General features: G+C 40.5%; 1 protein-coding gene across 1 annotated transcript in view; it reads left to right on the top strand.

Moving 5' to 3' along the window:
* The first annotated feature begins 731 nt into the window (after positions 1-731).
* The window catches only part of Polr1B (RNA polymerase I subunit Rpl135), a 58,510-nt gene continuing 38,597 nt past the window's right edge, over positions 732-20,644 (top strand). Inside the window, exons 1-12 of the mRNA XM_076175418.1 lie at positions 732-915; positions 1,023-1,160; positions 3,207-3,401; positions 5,085-5,197; positions 6,063-6,180; positions 8,708-8,889; positions 10,711-10,863; positions 16,410-16,669; positions 17,383-17,496; positions 18,263-18,391; positions 19,141-19,256; positions 19,755-19,916. Coding sequence (XP_076031533.1) covers positions 832-915; positions 1,023-1,160; positions 3,207-3,401; positions 5,085-5,197; positions 6,063-6,180; positions 8,708-8,889; positions 10,711-10,863; positions 16,410-16,669; positions 17,383-17,496; positions 18,263-18,391; positions 19,141-19,256; positions 19,755-19,916 — 1,764 coding nt within the window. The 5' untranslated portion in view covers positions 732-831. The remainder of the gene's footprint in view (positions 916-1,022; positions 1,161-3,206; positions 3,402-5,084; positions 5,198-6,062; positions 6,181-8,707; positions 8,890-10,710; positions 10,864-16,409; positions 16,670-17,382; positions 17,497-18,262; positions 18,392-19,140; positions 19,257-19,754; positions 19,917-20,644) is intronic.

Genomic DNA, 20,644 nt, shown 5'->3' with positions numbered 1-20,644 from the left:
ACTCCAACTCTCGTGGGCGGGGAGTTGGTTGTGTGTGTGCGTGTAAGGTCACAGCAGTACCCATAGATCGGTCATATATGAGCTCTTTTCCGGGAGGGTAATAGCTGTCGATCACGAGTCCAACACGTGGCCCAACACCATGATGAATCACATACACACACTTCCTTTCCCAGCAGATTTGGAGTGCTGACTCTCAGTGTAGCGATGTTTCGATTTTCAGCCCTGGGCGGGACTCGATCTCGAAACGCTGGATGTATATGTATGTATATGGATGCATATGGGTGTGCATTTAATATATATTCCATTGTGTTAAATCCTCTCTTGTAAAATGTCATCCATACATCTCAGATGATAATTGATGTTCAAACATTTTCCTCCCCAGTTTAGTAGTACAATATCCATATATACATACATATATTTAGTAGAACCATTGTAATTTGTTCTTTTGCACCAACCTTGCGTATAACACTTATATCTGGTGTTTGTTCTACTGAGTCGAAAGCCTGTTCGTCATGTACCTTTAAAACACATGGATAGAAATTATAAGCTAGGGTCAGTTAGTGTGCAATTCATTGAAAATTTTGCAGGAGACTGTTGTTCAGTAGTGGAATCAACACGGCTGAGTAATAAGTTTATTGATTAACTCATTTACAAATATAGCTGATATTAAACTTTAAAAACCTACTTATAAAACTAATTTATTAGATGAAGATGCAGCTGATCGTTTCTGAAAACAGAATCCAGTAAGATTTGTTTACATTTGAACACGTGTAGAAAGCAGATTGTAAACATAGGTTGAATTTTTCGTTTGAGAGTAGTTATTATGTCAAAATGGTGTCCAATAAGAATATTGAGTTGTCACTTAGACATCTTACAGATCCCAAATTTGGTAGAATACCAAAGAAACAAAATGAGGTAAGAATTTTAACTTGAACTTGATATCGATGACGATGTGCTGCAAAATGAACGTTGTAAGTTGTACATAAAAAAACGTATGTACATTATATTTAATACATTTTCAGATGGTGCAAAGACTAGCAGCGCCACATATTGAGTCATTCAATTACTTCGTAGGGGAAGGCTTACAGAGAGCTGTCAAAAATATTCATCCACTTGAATTTAGTCTGGGAAATGGAGACAAAATTATGCTTCTCATAAGTGTAAGTACAAATTTTTACTTTATTTTATAACCAAAAGTATTTGTTCAGTACAATTTAAGAGTAACAGTCCTGGCTGTGGTCATGTCAAGGAACCCCCTACTCCTGCTGGTGCTAAACACATCAAAATGAATTACCAACAACCTGTATTAGTATGTTATGTATAACTAGGTAGGTCAAACACCACTAGAGGCGCCACCGTCGATGACGAGCACAATAGCGCGTCATTTTATGCGCACGCCATGCAAACGGCCAAATTTACATAATACATACCGCGGGAAATTTCATTCATACAAATGTTATGCGAGTGTATTTACTACGATTTTAGTAAATTTCAAACAATTACATCATCAGTTACATGTCGTTACATAAAAACATAAGATAAACATGGCGGCTTGCATTCAGCAGTAAATCGAAAATTGGTTTATGTTTCAGCGTAAAAAATTAGCTAAATAAATTCAGTGTATTGGCAACTGACCAAAATGAACGAAAACTACTAGTCTCGCGGATTATTCTAATACCAAAATAAAGGCAGCGTGTTACGGAAGAGCTGAGAAATCGGTGGTACTAATTAGTTTTTTTCTATCGGGTTGGATTATCGGATAACAACAACGTCAACATCCATCCCGCCATCTTATCTATCACTGGTGGTATGGATCAAACTTCATTCTATGAAGTTTCTTACTATTATGTTATTAGGGTAATAGACTTATAGTTGAATTATTTGAACTATTTTCTTTAAAATGTGTGATTTTCATGTAATTTGATCAAAGAGAAGTTACGTTTTTATCCTCCGTAATATTACGGACCACAGCTACGATTCGTCCTGCCCGCTATCTATGATCACTGGTGGTATGGATCAAACTACACTATTAAGTTTGTTACTATTGTGTTATTAGTGTAATAGATTGCATATAGTTGAATTATTCAAACTATTTTCTTTAAAATGTGTGATTTTCATGTAATTTGACGGTATTCGTAGCTGTGGTGGGTAATTTTGCAGAGGATAAAAACGTAATTCTTTGATCAAATTACATGGAAATCACACATCTTAAAGAAAATAGGTCAAATAATGCAACCATATGCTAAATTTTTATATAAAATTGTGCCTGTCAGTAAAAACCATCATTGTTTACGTTTGATCGGCAATTAGTCAGACCGCACGTTTCGGCCCGATTTCCTGGGACAAAATAGGCCCGATTTAATTCAATTCAAAATGCAATATCTCGAGAACTAGGACAGCTAGATGGATAATTCAAATTGCATTGTACTCATAGCGACTTTTTGCATCCCATGAGAACTACTTCAGCTCAAATATCAGAATTCCATTTTCATGTTGACCTAGCTAGTATAACACCAAGCGTCTAGATTACTGTAGTTTGAACATACAAACTAACAAAGGGTTGTTGGTAATTTATTTGAATAGTTTATTTTACTGTGTTTATATCGGAAAGGCGTGAGTTCAAATTGGGATTGCTACTCTTAAATGGTACCATTGTTTTCCATGTTAGGATCTTACAAGTCTTATCTTAACTATTTGTTAATTTGAAAACAATTGCTCTCATAGAATATTCAAGTTAGATGAAAATATAATCAAGGCCATATTGAATTAGTATGTCTTTTGACTAGAACTTAAATTGTAGAATATAGTATGTTATGAAATGGTTACTATAATTTGGTAACCATTGTCACTTCAAATAAGGCTAGGTGTATTTTTTTTTCATGTAGATAATTAATGTCACAAATTAGTGAAATGTCATGGTGAAGAGTGCTGTGTGACCCTAAAACTATTGTAATCTTGTCAAGGTCTTTCTCATGTTCTGATAAGTGAAGCCATTTATTATTATTGTAGTTTGGGTTGTTTGTAGAATATCTTAGTTTATTTTCTTAATTATTGGATACCATGCTGGTGATGCATCGTTAGGAATAACTCTGAGTTCTTTTATGTGTTGCATTAATTAATTGTCACCAAAATAGGTCAGTAAGGAACTGTTTACACTACCATGTTCTAAATAGGTTATGTAACTTTATTAGACTTGTTGATTTCAGGAGGTGAATATTAGTCGACCAAGACTTCCAACAGAATTTGCAGAAGCAGTAGACTTAAATATATACCCAAAAGAGTGTATAGAGAGAGGCACCTCCTACAAAGGTATCATCAATGTTGTTTTGAAATGGTCATGCAATGGACGAGCTATGCCTGCCATCGAGCGTAACTTTGGAGATATGCCTATAATGGTTAAGGTAAGTTTTATGTGTGTATATATAGAAATATATATTTATATATAAAATTAAAAAATGAAGATGTGAGGTGCAGAGTGAGGGTAGAAAGGGATATGGCAGAAAGGGCTGATGACAGATTATTGGAATGATTTGGACAAATGGAAACAGTGACTGAAGAAAAATTAGCAAAAGAGGTATAGAAAGCATAGGTGAATGGAATGAACTGGAGGGGATGACTGAGGATGGGATGGATGGATGGGGTGAGTGGGGTTTTGAGCCAAAGAGGAATGTCTATTGAGCAAATAAGGTACAAGGTAAGGAATAGGGGTGAGTGGAGGATGGTTGTGTATGGATGATATTTTGGCACACCCTGAAGGGATTTCTCCCCATCTCTATTTTCCATGTGAGGGGACCTTGAGGTGGCTCACTGTGTAATTGAAGCAGCCCTGCTGTAGATGTGCTGTGTCTTGCTGCATTGGTTCTGTCCCAGGCGGTGGGCAGGAGACAGGGACGACCCTTCGTCCACGAGGAACTAAGATAAGAGGGAAACAAGGGTGGTGGAATGGGTACATGACTTGGCTACCTCCCATATAAAAAGAAAGAAGCCCATGATGTGTGTGTGTGTGTGTATGTATATATATATATATATATATATATATATATATATGATGATATTGTTTAACATCACACACTCCCCCCCCCCCCCCCCTATTGGGAGGCTAGGACAGTGCCCCTCACAGAGGGCTTTGTAGCATGTATTGATTGACTGATTGATTTTATATATATATATATATATATATATATATATATATGAGTGGCACTGGTAAATTATTGGTGACAACATATGATACCATGTACAACTAACAAACAACTTCTCCAAACATTTCAATGTGCTCACCCACTGCTTCTCAATAAAGATCACCATAGAACTTGTAGAAAAAAAAATCACCCATGTAAAAATACATGTAAACTACCTCAAATTAGATTTACTAGAATACACAAGAAATAAAAAAAGGATGCAGAAATCATACAAAACAAAATATTAAGTGTTATATGTCTTCTAGTATATACAGTAGTATTAATGCTGAAGGGGGCTTTGGGGAAGAGGGGAATGTCTGTTGAGGAAGGATGGGAGAGGACAGAAGACAGGGGTGAATGGAGAATGGTTGTATATGGATGATGTTGTGATGCATGAGGTGGAATGGGTGGGGGGATGGGGGGTGAGGTAGTATGTGTGAGCAAAATTTGACGCAGCCCGAAGGGATTTCTCCCCATCTTCTCCTTTTATGCATGGGGGGACGGAGAGGGGGGGGGTCGCCGATTTAATGAAGCGGCCTTGCTGTGGATGTGTTGTGTCTTGCGACACTGCTTCTGACCCAGGGCCGTGGACAGGGTGCAGGGATGACCCGTCATCCAGGAGGTGCTAAGATAATAGGGAGGGTGGAGGGGTTGGAATGTATTCAGGGATGGAATGGGTGGGAATGATTTTGTGCCTTTTCCTTTTTGGCTACCTCCTTTGTAAGGGGGAAGAAGCCTTGGTATATGTATGTATGTATTAATGCTGAAACTTTATGATGCATTTTCTCAGATTAAGCAACCTTTATGATGCATTTTCTCAGAACAAGAACTTTGGACCTAATGCATTTTGACTTTTACAACAGTTTTGTTGTAGTTTAGGTGATTATTTGTGCATGTATATTGTAGAGTAATCGGTGTCACCTGCACAATATGACCCCAGAGCAGCTTGTAAAACATGGAGAGCTTGTCAATGAGACTGGGGGTTACTTCATCATCAATGGTGCCTGCAGAGTACTCAGGTGAGTCAATTTTTTTTTTTTTTTTTTTTTTTTTTTTTTCCCCACTGTGAGGAGAGTGGAGTGTATTAGGGATGGAATGGGTGGGAATGGTTTTCATGCCTTTGTTTTTTGGCTACCTCCCTTGTAAAGGGGGAAAAGCCTTTGGTATATGTATGTATGAGGGGACGGAGAGGGGGTCACCGATTTAATGAAGTGGCCTTGTTGTAGATATGCTGTGTCGTGTGACACTGCTTCTGACCCAGGGCAGTGGGTGAGATGCAGGGATGACTCATCATCCAGGAGGTGCCAAGATTAGAGGGAGGGAAGAGGGTGGAGGGGAGTGGAATATGTTAGGGATAGAATGGGTGGGAGTGGTTTCTATGCTTTTGTTTTTTGGCTACCTCCCTTATAAGGGGGAAAAAGTCTTTGGTATATGTATGTATGAAATACTCCTGGTCACCAAAGGCTTCACTCACTGCTTCCTTCATCTTAGCACCTTATAGTATATAGAGTGTATGTAAAAGGAAATGGGGAGGGGTACTATTCCAATAAATATAATATATTCAGCATATTTACCCGTCATCCAGGAGGTGCCAAAATAAGAGGGAGGGAGGAGGGTGGAGGGGAGTGGAATATATAGGAAATGGAATGGGTGGGAGTGGTTTCTATGCCTATTTCTTGTTGGCTACCCCCCATGTAGGGGGAAAAAGCCTTTGGTATATGTATGTATATTCAGCATATTTACTGTGATTTGATATCACAAGATTGAAATGTATTAAATAGAAGGCAGAGTGTATATTGATATAAAGATAATATAATATATATTTTTTTTAATTCTAATTATTTTATTCAGCACTTGGTTTTACATGTGTGTTACCTTTTACAGATTGCTTGTAGCCAACAGAAGAAATTATCCAATAGCTATGGTTAGAGAGGGCTGGAAGAACAGAGATAAAAGTTTTACTGACAAGGGCATCATGATAAGGTGCATCAAAAGTGATGAGGTGAGAATGATGAAGGTTTATATTGTATAATTTGTTTGAATATAATGCAGTTGGAGGTAAATTTGAAGGGAAAGAGGCTAAAAGAAGTGGAGAGATTTAAGTATTTAAGGTCTTGTGTAACAGGGAATGGAGGAGTGGGGTTGGTGAATTAGTGTATTGGAAGCATGTAAATGCCTGGAGGGAATGAAGTGTCCTGAAAAATAAGTAGGTAGTGCTAAATGCAAAGAATATATTGTACAGAGTGATTGTATCCACAGGACTGTACAGAGTACTGATAAAAATAGAAAGGAAGAGTCTAGATATGTTTGAGATTAAGTGTTTAAGAAGTATGGTGGGGTTACAAGGATGGATAGAGTGAGAAATGTAGAGGTGAGGCAGAAAGGAGGGATGGAAAGAGAGCTGGTAGATAAGGTTGATCAAAGAAAGGTGAAATGGTTTGGGAATTTAGAAAGGATAAGTGAAGTAAGATTAGTTAAAAGGTGTAGAAAGCAGAAGTGGAAGGAGTGAACTTGAATGAATTGCTAAGAATGAGGTGGGTGGATGGGGTGAAGGGGCATTAGATATAAGAGGATCGTCTGTTGAGAGAAGAAGAGAGAAGGCAATAGATATGAATGGAAAGTGCTTATAAATGGAAGAGGAAATTACTGCCAAAAGGGGTATCTAGGCTGCTCCATATATATGTCAGGATGAGGGGGTAAGGTCACTAATGAAACTGTGAAGGTAAACCAATTCAGGTTGTCAGGCCCTGCTGTAGAGGTGCTGCATCTTGCTGCATTGTTTTGACCTAAATAGTGTGGTGGGGATACAGGGATGAGAGGGATAATGAATGGGTTTTTGGATAGTTTTGGGATGGGTGTATAGCCACCCACCTTATAAGAAGGAAAAGGCTTTTCATTATGTGAATGTATGTAAACATTACTGATTTATAGTTGATATGTTATTAGATATTATTTTCTAGGGAGTAGTAGAGCCTGTGTTAGAATTAGAAATGAAAAGAGCAAGTGGTTTGAGGTAAAGGTGGGAGTTCACCATAGATGTATCATGTTGCCATGGCTGTTCAATATGTACATGGATTGGGTGGTGTGGGAGGTAAATGCAAGGGTAATGGGCAGGGGATTGGAGATGGTTAAAGAAAATGGAGAAAAATGGGAGATAAGCCAGTTGTTGTTTGCTGATGACACTGCACTTGTAGCAGGATTAGAGGAGGGATTAAAGAAGATAGTGACGGAGTTTGGGAAGGTGTGCAAGAGGAGGAAGTTGAAGGTAAATGTTGATAAAAGTAAGGTGATGAGATGTACAAGGGTAGAGGATGGCAGCATATTGGAAGTGAGTATTAAGGAGAGAGACTGGAGCAAGTGGATACTTTTAGATAATTGGGTGCGAATGTGGCAGGAAAAGAAGGAATGGAGGTGGAGGTAGAATGTAGATTGAGAGGAGCATGTAAATGCCTTGGGGGATTAGAAAAAAATAAGAAATAAGCATTTGGGAATTGATGCTAAGAGAGATTGTATGAAGGGGTGATTGTGTCATCAGCACTGTACTATGAGGCAGAGACATGGAACATAAGAGAGGAAGAGTTTAAATGTGTTTGAGATGAAATGTCTGAGAAGTATAGTATGGGTTACTAGGCTGGATAGAATGAGAAATGGGGAGGTGAAGAGGAGAGCAGGGGTGGAAAGGGAGTTGGAAGATAGGGTTGATGAAAGAATGAGTGAAGAAAGATTAGTAAAAGAAGTGTGGAAGATAGAGGTGGAAGGAGGGAACAGGAGGAGGCAACTGAGGATGAGATGGATGGATGGGGTTAAAAGGGGCATTGGTAGAGAGAGGAATGTCTGTTGAGGAAGGAAGAGAGAAGACAGAAAATAGGGGTAAGTGGAGAATGGTTGCGTATAGATGATGCTGTGAAGCACAGAAGGGAGTGGATGGGGGATAGGGGGTGGGTTAGGGAGTGGTTATGTGTGAATGATATTTTGATGCAGCCCAAAGGGATTTCTCCCCATCTTCTCTTTTTCTGCATGAGGAGACAGAGAGGGGCAATTGCTGATTGAAACAGCTTTGCTGTAGATGTGCTGAGTCTTGCTGCATTGTTTCTGACCCAGGGCAGTGGGCAAGATGGAGGGATGGCCTGTCATCCAGGAGGAGCCAAGAAAAGAGGGAGGGAGGGAAGGGTGATTGGGAGTGGAGTGAGTGGGGATGAAACAGATGGGTGTGGAATTATGCATTTTGACTTTGGCTACCTCCCTCGTAAAGGGGAAAAAGCCCTTGGTATATGTATGTATAATTTAAGTTTTTGAGAAAGTATCCAAGTGGACAAAGTGCAGGGATGACCCATCATCTGGGAGGTGCTAAGATGAGAGAAAGGGTGGAGGGGTGTGGAGTGTATTCAGGGATGGAATGGGTGGGAATGATTTTATGTCTTTTCCTTTTTGGCTACCTCCCTTGTAAGGGGGAAAAAGCCTTGGTTATATGTATGTATGTATGTATGTATGTATCCATATTCTAGATTTTATGTGTATTTATTCTTTAGTCCACAGTTGCTAATGTGCTCCACTACCTCAGCACTGGAATGGCTAAATTTGAGTTTGTCCTGCACAAGGAATATTTCTTGGTGCCACTAGTCATGGTTCTCAAAGTTTTAGAAGACAAAACTGACAAAGAAATCTACCACCACCTTGTGAAGGGAAGGAAAGAGGACACATATTTTGCAGAGTAAGAAAATGTTGTTCAAGAAGATTTTAGTTATATCTACTTTGCAGTTTTCCTGACTTTATTTTGTAGGGTATAACATCTAGAATAGTTGCATGTATTCTTCCTTAATCTTGTTTAAAAGAGTTGGCATGATGTATGACATAAAGTTACAGGCATATTTCCTTGCTGTGGAGGTGCTGTGCCCTGCTGCATTGGTTCTGGTCCAGGTAGTGGATGGGGGAAAGGGATGATCCTTCATCCGCATAGTTTCAAGAGCTTTTTTGAAAGGGTGGATGCAGATGAGTGGAGGGTGGATGTATACCTTGGCTGGTTACCTGCCTTGTGATGGGGAAGAAGTCTTTTAGGATATAGAGAGATACATACTGGTACATTGTGACAAGTTGATGAAGATGGAAAAAGAAGTCACGGGTCTAGTTCTGAGTTTCTGAGTTTATTCCTGACCAATTTCGCTCTGTGCTTCTTCAGAGGAATGAAGAAGCATAGAGCAAAACCGGTCAGGAATAAACTCAGAAACTCGGAACTAGACCCGTGACTTCTTTCTCCACCTTCAGAGATATATACATATACCAAAGGCTCTCTCCCTCTAACAAGGGAGGTAGCCAAAAAACAAAGGTATAAAATCCACTCCCACCCATTCCATCCCACATACTCCTCTACCATTCACCCCCCTCCCTCCCTCCCTCCTTCTTATCTTGGAGATAGAATAATTACCAAAATATTTTCTCATTATCCTCATGATAGGTGATTCAGGATATTTCCTGAAAATACATAGCTTTAGAATTAGCTTCTGTTTTAGGCAAATAGATTACCAGGTAATCTTGAGCTCATGTTTTCTTAAAGTGTTTCAGTGTTAACATAACTCTTCCTTCTCACAAACATCCTTCTTTCTTCATTCATCTGTGCCTCCTCTGCACACATTCAATAACTATAGAAGAATTTAAGAACAAACTTGATGCTGAAAGATACAAGGACAGGTCACCATGAGCATAGCTCCCTTCCCATATAATACATACATACACATACCAAAGACTTTTCCCCCCTTACAAGGGAAGTAGCCAAAAAACCAAGGCATAAAAACTATTTCCACCCATTAAATCCCTAATACACTCCACTCCCCTCCACCCTCTACCCTCCCTCCCATCTTGGCACCTCCTGGATGAGGGGTCATCCCTGCATCTTGTCCACTGCCCAGAGTCAGAAGCAGTGACCCATATATTACAACTAGGATGATACAGTTATTAAGGTCATGGCTGAAATCCTCCGAAACCCTCGTATGTCTTGACTTTTCACTGGAGGAAAATAAAGAATAGGGGATCCTTACTTTTTACATTCTGTTCCGTTTAATTTTCTTCTATGGCATGCTTGGAACACAATAGCAAAATTCTTCTCCCCCACCACCGGGCTGTGTGAGATACATATCTGCTTCTGGCCCAGGGCAGTGGACAGGATACAGGGATGACCCATTATCCAGGAGGTGCCAAGATGTGAGGGAGGGTGGAGGGGAGTGGAATATGTAGGGGATGGAATGGGTGGGAGTGGTTTCTATGCCTTTTTCTTTTTGGCTACCCCCCGTGTAAGGTGGAAAAAAGCCTTTGGTATATGTATGTACTAAGATGGACAGGATGATGACTAGGTTTTGATGGTTATAAGATAAGAGGAAGGGTGAAGGGGAGTGGAGTGTATTTAGGGATGGAATGGGTGGGAATGATTTTATGCCTTTTTCTTTTGGCTACCTCCCTTGAAAGGGGAAAAAAGCCTTGGTATATGTATGTATGTATGTAAATTTAATTCATCACTAATGCTGCTTATTTTCTTCTGCAGAAAAGTGAAAGTCATGTTAAGAGAGTTGCAGGAAGAAGGTCTATATTCACAAGCACATTGCAAGAGTTATATTGGCAATTCCTTCAGACAAAAGTTAGGCAACGTACTTCCTCCCTGGTATTCAGATGAAGAAATCTGTGATTTTCTCTTGAAGTAAGTTTAAGTTTTTAGCGTATGAGTGAAGTTATCAATACTATTGAGTTTTTGTTGGTTTAGTGCAGTTACAAATAATCATTAAAAATATCAATCAAATACACAGAGCTTCAACAATTCTAGCATAGGCACTACATGCACATAGCATTAATCTAGGAAACCAAACTAACGACTCAAATTACACTACCCAGTTCACCAATTACATCTCATTCATGGAAGATAAAAATTGCCTCAGAGGTGAACTTATAACACTAATACATATTAACCTATCTTTTTCCAACAAAATAAAAGAAAATAAACAATTACAAAAGAAATAATCACAATTCAGATACAGAAGCAAGCTGTCTCAGATGCAGTCACCACACAGAAGATAGTGAAAATCTCATCCTACATTGCCCAGACATAAACACAATGTTTCTTGAATGTTATATCAGGTAATCTGGTGTCTGTAGCGGGTTACCTGTAAATAATTGAGCTATTACTTGTTTTATTTAATTTGAGGAGGGGTCGCCAATAAACCACTTCAGTACAAGTCAAATTCTCATGCACATCAGTTGCTGTATGTGCTCATACGATTCATGACACTACTTGCATTATAAAATATAAAGTAATTGCTGTATTACTCGTTCTCTTTACTCTGAGTAATAATAAACACAGAAAATGTGATCAGACCAGTTCACAGAATCCAGGGGTAACTCATGTACAAATACAGAAAAATATATATAACCAAGAAGCCGACACTGGCATTCTCATGTACCCACTCACGCCTCATGATGCCTGTGTAAGAGTCATTGTACTGATGTGGTTGTTGTTGTTGTCGTTCCCTAGACTGTCTGTCCGAGCAGTCCCGTCTCCCCAAGGAATGCTACAGCTGAAACTGGGTTTTCCCACAAATCCTTTATAGAGTGTATGTTGTGTTGTTTGCGTGCATGATTGTGTATAATGCAGTCTTCCATTATGTGTTGTATGGTATGGGGTGAAGTGTTACATCCTGGGCAGCTGTTCACAATGCGGTCATCCAGCCTCTTCTGGTAGCTTAGAAGTGCTGGGTGGTGGCCGCACCGCAGTCTGGCCAAGTGGACTCTGTCCTTTCGTGGGAGAGAGGATTCAGAAGGGTGGATATCAGGGGGTCTGGCATGCAGCAGTGTGTTGTCTTTCAGTGTGTTAATGGAGCGGTGAGTGATATGATTATGAATACATTTCCGGAGGCTGGTATTTGGTGGTTGTGGAGGAAGAGAAGAGAGTATTTGTGCGTAATAAAGGTCTTTGGGTGTTGTTTTAATGTTTCTTGGTGTGTGTGGGTGTTCTGCTATGTAGTGTAGCGGGTGTGATGTGTTTGTGGTGGCTGTGGCAAGTGTTTGTGTGCCTCTCATGTCGAGGTGGTCCTTGACTTTGAGGACTTTTGTTTCATGGTGTAAATGGTCTGTTGGTGTTGTATTTGTGCAGCCTGTAATTGTTTTTAGGGCTTTGTTTTGTATGATTTGAAGGGTGTTGTGGTGTGTCTCACTGAGATTAGGAGCCCATGCAGGACTCGCATAATTCAACACTGAGCGTATGCATTGTTTGTATATTGTTATACAGGTAAACGTCGACTTACGATGGCCGCGACTTACGATTGTTCGACTTTACGATGACGACGACGACGACGACGATATGATAATTTAACCCCTTCCATACGGTGCCGCACACGTAGGCGTCATGAGGAGCAAGTGGATTCGTGACGCTGCCATATCGGCGTCTTGATTATATTTATTGTAGTCGCCCCTGTGTTTTTACATTCTCTCAAATGATTCATTCTCTGTGGTTTTCAAAATTCGCGGGTGAAAGAGAGAACGATCGATATAAGCGGTGACTATATTTTATGATGCGAGTATTATTACGTCACGTCGTACGGCTGGCATTGGCTGCTGCCCGCGAGATTTAAGTTCCGTACTGAAAATACATATTATAGTGTTTGAATATGTTAAAAAGGATAAAAATAATTAAATAAACTACTGTACATGTTTAATAGGCTATATTCAGTATCTCTGGTGGTTAATATACAGGTAGGCTAGGTACAGTGACCACGGAACAGAGTGGGGATCGACTTACGATGAGATCGTCTTACGATGGCTCTATCGAAACCTAATGCCATCGTAAGTCGACGTTTACCTGTATTAGTTTCTTTGTTTTGTCCAAATGTCGTTCCAGTGATTGACTTAAGTGCGTTAAGTCTAGGTGTGCATTTGTTTTTTATGTTTGTGATGTGTTGTTTGAAAGACATGGATGTATCGTATGTTACACCAAGAATTTTCGGTGTGTTTGTGTGTGGTATTAGAGTGTTGTTGATGTAGAGATGAGGTATGTATTTGTGTTCTATTGTCCAGTTGGTGAGAAGTGTTGCTGTAGATTTGGTTGGAGCTATTTTGAGTCTGTTTGTGATGAACCATGTGTTGAGTGTATCAAGGTAAGGCTGGATTATTTCTGCAGCTTTGTCTGTGTTACGATGTGTGCATGTGATTGTTATGTCGTCTGCGTAGGAAGAGATTTGTATTTCTGAGGTGTCTGGCGTGGGTAAGTCATGCATGTATAGATTAAATAGTGTGGGGGATAGAACTGAGCCCTGTGGTACTCCATTCTTAATGTTTCTGATGTGCGATGATTGGCCATTATATGACACGTAAGCATTCCTACCTGCCAGATAATTGGCCAGCCATCTTTTGGTGTTATTGTGCATGTCTGTGTTATATATTTTATTTGTTAGGTTGTGGCGGGGGATAGCATCAAAAGCTTTACTAATGTCTAATGTTATGAGAAGTGTTCTGTGGTGGGGCCTATCTGAATTGATGCCATCTAAAATTCTTTGTGTGAGGTTTATCAGAAGAGTGTTTGTGGAGTGTAGTGGCCTAAAACCGTGTAGTGAGTGAGCAAGGGGAATATGTGGTGTGACAAGTTTAAGTATTAGGCGTTCAATGACTTTAGAGGGGGTGCAGAGAAGTGTGATTGGGCGGTGCGATGTTGGGATTGTTGGGTCTTTGTTCGGTTTTGGAATGGTGATTATTTTACCATGCTTCCAGATGTCAGGTATAGTGTTGTGTGAATAGCTGTAGTTTGCAATGTTTGTGAGTGCGTGTATACCTTGTGGTCCAATGTGTTTAAGGTGGATGTTGCTTATGTTATCAGGGTCACAGGCAGATGAGTGCTTGAGATTATGTATTATGAGTTTTGTCTGACTGTCTATAAAGGGTGTATATTCTGAGTCTGTGGGGAAGTCTTTCTTACGTCGAATGGTGCGTCGGTCGTCAGGGTGAGAAGTGAGATGGCTTGTCTGTGCAAAATGACGTATGAGTGTGTTTGCTTGTTGTCTGTTTGATGGTAGATTATCTGTTGTTGTGATTATTGCTGCGTGAGAGCGTGTAGTGTTACTGTTGGATAGTGTAATGCTGTTGAGTGTTTTGTACAATTTGCTGGTGTTTGTTTTGTGATCAAGTGCATTGATAAAGTTTTGCCAATTTTGTGTTTTTTGTTCGTGTATTTTATTAGCAATCACAGTGTTTAGTGTTTGTATTTGGTCTGCTATGTTTTGAGGGATAGGTGTGGGGGTATCGTGTTTAAGTGTGTCACGTTTCTGGTGTGAAGTTGGGATTGTGTGATTTTCTGTTGCCTCTAGGGATGTATCTCTTGTCTGCATTGTGTATGATTGTATTAAAAGTGTGCACAGCATTGTTTATATTTGTGATTGGTGTACTGTTAAGTGTTTCAAAATGTTGTTCTGTCTCTTTAGTAAAAGCTTCCCAGTTAGCTCTCTTGTAATTGGTGTATGTGTGTCTGTGGCCAACTGGGGTGCATCTTGTTTTGGTGGTGATGATGATTGGAAGGTGGTCAGAACCAAGGGTTCCGACCACTCTCCATGATGTTGTTGGGGTTAGGCAGGGGGAGCAGAAGGTGATATCAGGAGAGGAGGGAGTGTAGAGGGCTTGGTGTGGGATATGTGTATGATTATGTGTGTTGTTCATGATAGTCAATGTGTCAAACTGAGTCTGTATATCAAGCCCTCTGTCTGTGTCAGGGTTGTCGATATACCAGGCAGACGACTTGGCGTTGAAGTCACCACCCATGATCAGGTTGGGGATTGAGGCTAGTTGGCTAAATTGAGGCCTGAAGGTGTTTGGAACTGTGGGGGATGATTGTGGGGGAATGTACATGTTAACTATTGTCAGTGTTGATTTGTTGCCTGTGCGGATTCGAATGGATTGGATTTCTGTTGTGTTATCTGTGGTAGGGAGGAGAATTTTGATTGTGGCACTTGTGTCCACAAAACAGATGGAGTGATGGATCAGGGTGATGAGTCCACTGCCATTGCCATCGGTCCGGTCTTGTCTGATGGTGGTGTAATTATGAAATGACGGTGTTTTGTGTGAGTGTCTTAGTTTTGTTTCTTGTATAATCGCAATGTGTATGTTGTGTTGTTTAAGAAAGTGTTCAAGTTCATGGTTTTTCGTGTTAATACCGTCAATGTTGTGTTGTAATATGTTGATGTTGTGTGTTCTGTATGTGTTGTATGTTGCCATTTGGGGTTGAGGTTGGGGTGGTAATGGGGAAGGTGTAGGATCTGGGTTAGAGGGGGGGAAAGGAGAGATCGGGGACAAAGGAAGGGGAGTACTGATTGGGGGTAAGGGCAAAGGGAAATTGGGAGTGGGTAAGGGTGCTGGCTGTGGTTGGGGAGGTGGGAGTGGGGTTACTGGAGTGTTTGTGTATTGGTTTGTGTCAGCAAGTGTTGTACAAGTGAGGTGGGCCCAGTTTTTGCACATATTGCACTGAACTGAGCCCTTTGTCTGTCTGCTCGAAGTAATGGGTTTAGAGCATGTTGGGCATGTGTATTTTGTGGTGGGCCCAGGATTGCTCTCTACATCTCCGGCTAAAAGTAGAAGAAGAGGGGTGATCGCCGGAAAATCACCCCTTGGTGCAGAACAGACGTAACATTGCATGTTGGGAAAAAGGATTGTGGTACTCCCCAAGGCAGGCGTAGCTCCTCTTGGGGATCGGTGCCACCTGCGTAGAGCTGATGGCCAGGGGTGGTTGCTGCTGTTTGGCCCCCAACTCTTGGGGTTGGGGGTGGTCCCACGACGTAGACGCTGCAGCTCCAGGTTAAATGAAGTGGCCTTGCTATGGATGTGCTGTGTCTTGCTGCATCGCTTCTGACCCAGGGTAGTGGGCAAGATGCAGGGATGACCCATCATCCAGGAGGAGCCAAGAAAAGAGGGAGGGAGGGGTAGTGAGTGGGAGTGGAGTATGTGGGGATGAAATGGGTGGGAGTGGACATTGGCTACCTCCCTTGTAAGGGGGAAAAAAGCCCTTGGTATATGTATGTATGTATTTAATTTGATTGCTGATTTTGTGCTGGTGAATGCCAAATATAACTGAAGAGTAGACTTGGGACAAAATGAAGTATACGTAAGTCGAGACTCACTTTTGTTCCAGGTGTACTGGACAGTTGACTAAAATAATTCAAAGTCAACTAAACCATATCATCACCTCAGCTAATGACATAATCATTCTCATTGCAGCCGCTGTGTCTTAGTTCACTTGGACTCCAACAAAAATAAATTTGAAACACTTTGTCTGATGGCGAGGAAGCTGTACGCCTTTATTGGTGGGGAGTACTGCGCAGAGAGTGTGGACGTCATGAGTATGCAGGAAGTCAGCCTTGGGGGCAATACTCTCCTGCAGCTCTTGAAAGAGAAATTAGAAGATTTACTTACATCGGTCAGGATTGGTATTCGGATCAAAGAAAATACAGAGGGAGAGGCTTTTAAATTAACGCAAGGTAAAGAGATGTCAACTATATCACAGGAATAAGAGCTTTATCCTATATATGTATTATTGGGAAAGAGGTGAATATCTGTTGAGGAAGGAAAGGAGAAGACAAGATAGGGGTGAATGGAGAATGGTTGTGCTTGGATGATGCTGTGATGCATGGAAGGGAGTGTGTGAGGGATTGGGGTTGGGAGTATGTATGAATGATATTTTGATGCAGCCCAAAGGGATTTCTTGCTCTCTTCTCTTTTTCTGCACGAGGGGACAGAGAGAGGGTGATCACCAATTAAATGAAGCGAGCTTGCTGTGGATGTACTGTATCTTGGTACATTGCTTCTGACCTAGGGCAGTGGGCAAGATGCAGGGATGACCCATCATCCAGAAGGAGCCAAGATAAGAGGGAGAGAGAGGGGAGTAGTTGCTGGTTGTCATCTCTCTTTATGTGGAAAAAATAGAGGTTGAAATAGTCAAAGTTGATGAAAGGTGGTGGGGAGAATTTTCTGTTGTCCATTTTCCAGGACCACCACTGGCAACAACTTACGGGTCATCCCAATTGTACTTCTTTTGTAAATAGATAAATCATGAAAGACTTAGAAAAAGTTTAAAGAAATTTATACAGTTACTGCATAAATTTTGTGACCAGAAATTATGTTAGTGTGTCATTTTATATCTTTTTGATTGAGATATTTGTACATCGTCATTTTTTCTTACTTGTGTTTTCAGCATCCATGCAGACATTTGTGTCAAAGAGTTTTAGAATTGGAGAGCAACTCTTATCTTTCATTTCCACCGGTAACCTTCCCTCCAAACGTGGTATTGGCCTTATGCAACAAAATGGTGAGTGAAGATTACCTGTTCATATTTGTTAATTGTGGAGTACACTAGAGTTTTATGGGGATTACCTTCTTGAACAGGTCATGTATCTCAAAGTTGTGTATTTCAAACATGTTTTCCCCAAGAGAAATAGTGGTGGGAGATTACACTCCTGGCCTTAAAACATATTCTCCTTGAAATAAAAACTGAAAAGAAAACAAAACCAAAATACAAAACTAATACTAGATTGCTTATGCTCAGGTCATCACCCAGTATTAAATCAATATTAACACCATATGCCCCAGATACATTCATCACACAAAAGGCACAGAACATGTCATCTTACATTGTCCAACACTCGCCCATTTCAGGCAGAACTACAAAGTCTTTTCCTTGAGTGACATGTGAGCCAATCCAGTGACTCGACCTGGGATCCTTGAGGTTCTCAGCCTCTTGCAAGAAAGAGCTGAAGTGTCAAAGTGATTGTTTGATTATCTTAGAATATATTAATGTGGATGTGCTGTGTTTTGCAACACTGCTTCTGACTCAGGGCAGTGGGCAATATGTAGGGATGTCCTGTCATCCAGGAGAAGCCAAGATAACAGGGAGGGAAGGGGGTAGATGGGAGTGGAGTATGTGTGGATGGAATGGGTGGGAGTGGATTTTATGCTTTTTTTTTTTTTTTTTTTTTCTACCTTCCTTGTAAGGGGGAAAAAGCCTTTGGTATATGTATGTACAAGTATGTTGATATGCTTTGATGGTAGTAGTAATCAATCTTTAAATCATTCAGGTTTGACAGTCGTAGTGGATCATCTAAACCGATGGAGGGATTTGTCACATTTGCGAGCTCTTCACAGAGGAACTTTCTTTGTAGACATGAAGACCCTTATTCCAAGACGACTTACAGGAGAAGGATGGGGTAAGTACATTAGTTGTATGGGATATTGTCAAGCTACCCAAGTTATATTCATACATCATTTATACTAGTTTTTATTGTATATGTTATTGGATTTATCCACGTACAACCAGTTCTTGTGATTAAAGACCTTTCAACATCCTCACCATCAGAGCTGGGCTTGTTCCTTGGTGCATTTTGCTTTAGTTTGACTGTAGTTAGTGCTCCCAAACTATTAAAGCAATATAGGTGCTGGTATAGTATGTGGCCTACCTTTTGGATATGGCCTACATAATTTTTCTTTGGTATAGTATATGGCCTACCAGACTCTTATTTCAGTATGAACCTGTCTCTTAAGCCTAAATAGTTTGGGAGCGCTAACCGCAGCCAAAATAAAGAGGAATGCACCGAGGAATGCACCCTGCTCTGGTCACCACCATAAATCGGTGCAGCCCTGAGGGATTGCCACTCCTTCTCTGGACAGGCCTCAAGCTCTTTCTGTATTAACTACAAATGAATTTTTTCCACCTATTTACACAAGAAATGCTGACAAGCAATAACCACTCACCTCCTCTTCCTCCTCACCTTCTCCTCTTCTTGCCAGTGGCATAGAAACTTTCCCATACTAATATAATACAGACAGAGAAATCTATGGGATAGACTGAAGACTGTTACCAGCCACTATGTGGGCTGTGGGTTTCTTGTCCGCAAAGCTTAAGGCAAGACTTGTTATTATTTGTGTTCTCCACATAATAGAATTTTTGTTTTGACAGGATTCATCTGCCCTGTTCATACTCCTGATGGTGTCCCATGTGGTCTTCTTAACCACTTGGCCTTCAACACTGTGATCCTTACAGAAGTGCTAGAGAGCCCTCTTGAAGTGCTTGAGGTGTGTAACCATTAATAGATGTAATATTAAGAAATTTTTCTTGCTGTTTCTTCTCTCAGTTGCTATTACTGTTTAATGTAAGAGGCTATCTTCTGCATTGGGGTATGTAGTGCATGTTTACATGCAGTTGATACTTCAGGGACTGTTTTGGGGAACCCAAATCAATCAGATCAATTAATCTGTTGCCAAAGGTCTCTCTTACAGGAGACCATGACTTCCAGGTAGCTGGCAACAGCCACTGGAATGGTTCATAAGTCACTTGAGGAAGAAATGTTGTGCTGTTGTCTGGGAACGGTGGGGCAATGTAATATGAGGTGTTCTGTGCCCTCTGTGTGATTGTTGCATCTGGGGCAGTTTATTCGTGTGGTCAGGCCCATTATTATATCTTAAATTGACAAAAAAAAAAAAAAAAATTACATTAATCATTTTGTAGTGTCATGATTGTAAACAAGAATTCCCATGGTAAACATTATCCTTTCTAATCAAGTTTTCCTTCAGGTCCTGCAAGGTCTTGGAATGATATTGCCACATGTGTATCCCATTGTGCCCCTGGAGGAATGCTATGAGGTAGTCTTAGACGGTATGCTGGGTGGCTACGTGGAACGCAAACAAGCTGCAAGTTTAGCACAGAAGCTTAGATGTATGAAGGCTCTGGGAAAGGTAGGGTTCTAGTGACTAAAATGACCCCTTTTTTTTCAGTCATGATATTGAGTCTCGCATTATAAGTAGTATGTGGTATTCCATAAAAATACTAAAAACCTTTCTTTAGGCTTTGTTAGACCAAATTACAACAACACAGTCTGAAAACAAAACAAAAAAGTATAAGAAATTATACCCATTTCAGCTAGGTTAACAAATATACATACATATACCAAGGCTTTTCCCCTCTTACAAGGGAGGTAGCCAAAAAGGAAAAGGCATCAAATCATTCCCACCCTTTCCATCCCTGAATACACTCCACACCCCTCCACCCTCCCTCTCATCTTAGTTTAATAAAACCCAGAATACTACATAGTATGTCACCATTTTCTTGTATCAGAATAACAGAATTAAGAACTATTTCTTTCAACTGAAATGTGTGACAAAATGGCTTTCATTGTTCAGATTCTCTCTGATTAATATTGACCTTGTTTTGTGGTCTCACACTCCCTTAAATGTGGGTTTGAATCCTGCACTTCTCTCTGATTCCCTGTTGTGACTGTTACCTGCCCCAGCTGTCCAAGTGCATAGGGCAAAGGTGACATATTTAGCCACAGCTATGAGCCTCTTGGGAGAAGCTACTCACTTATTCCTCCTCCTTTTCTTTTTGATTAGCAATCTGAGTATATATATACATACATACATATACCAAAAGCTTTTTCCCCCTTACAAGGGAGGTAGCCAAAAAA

This window comes from Oratosquilla oratoria, chromosome 37, assembly GCF_046742065.1.
Source record: "Oratosquilla oratoria isolate Oo_2021 chromosome 37, ASM4674206v1, whole genome shotgun sequence".
Taxonomy (NCBI): Eukaryota; Metazoa; Arthropoda; class Malacostraca; order Stomatopoda; family Squillidae; genus Oratosquilla; species Oratosquilla oratoria.
This window is presented reverse-complemented; position numbering and strand designations above follow the sequence as displayed.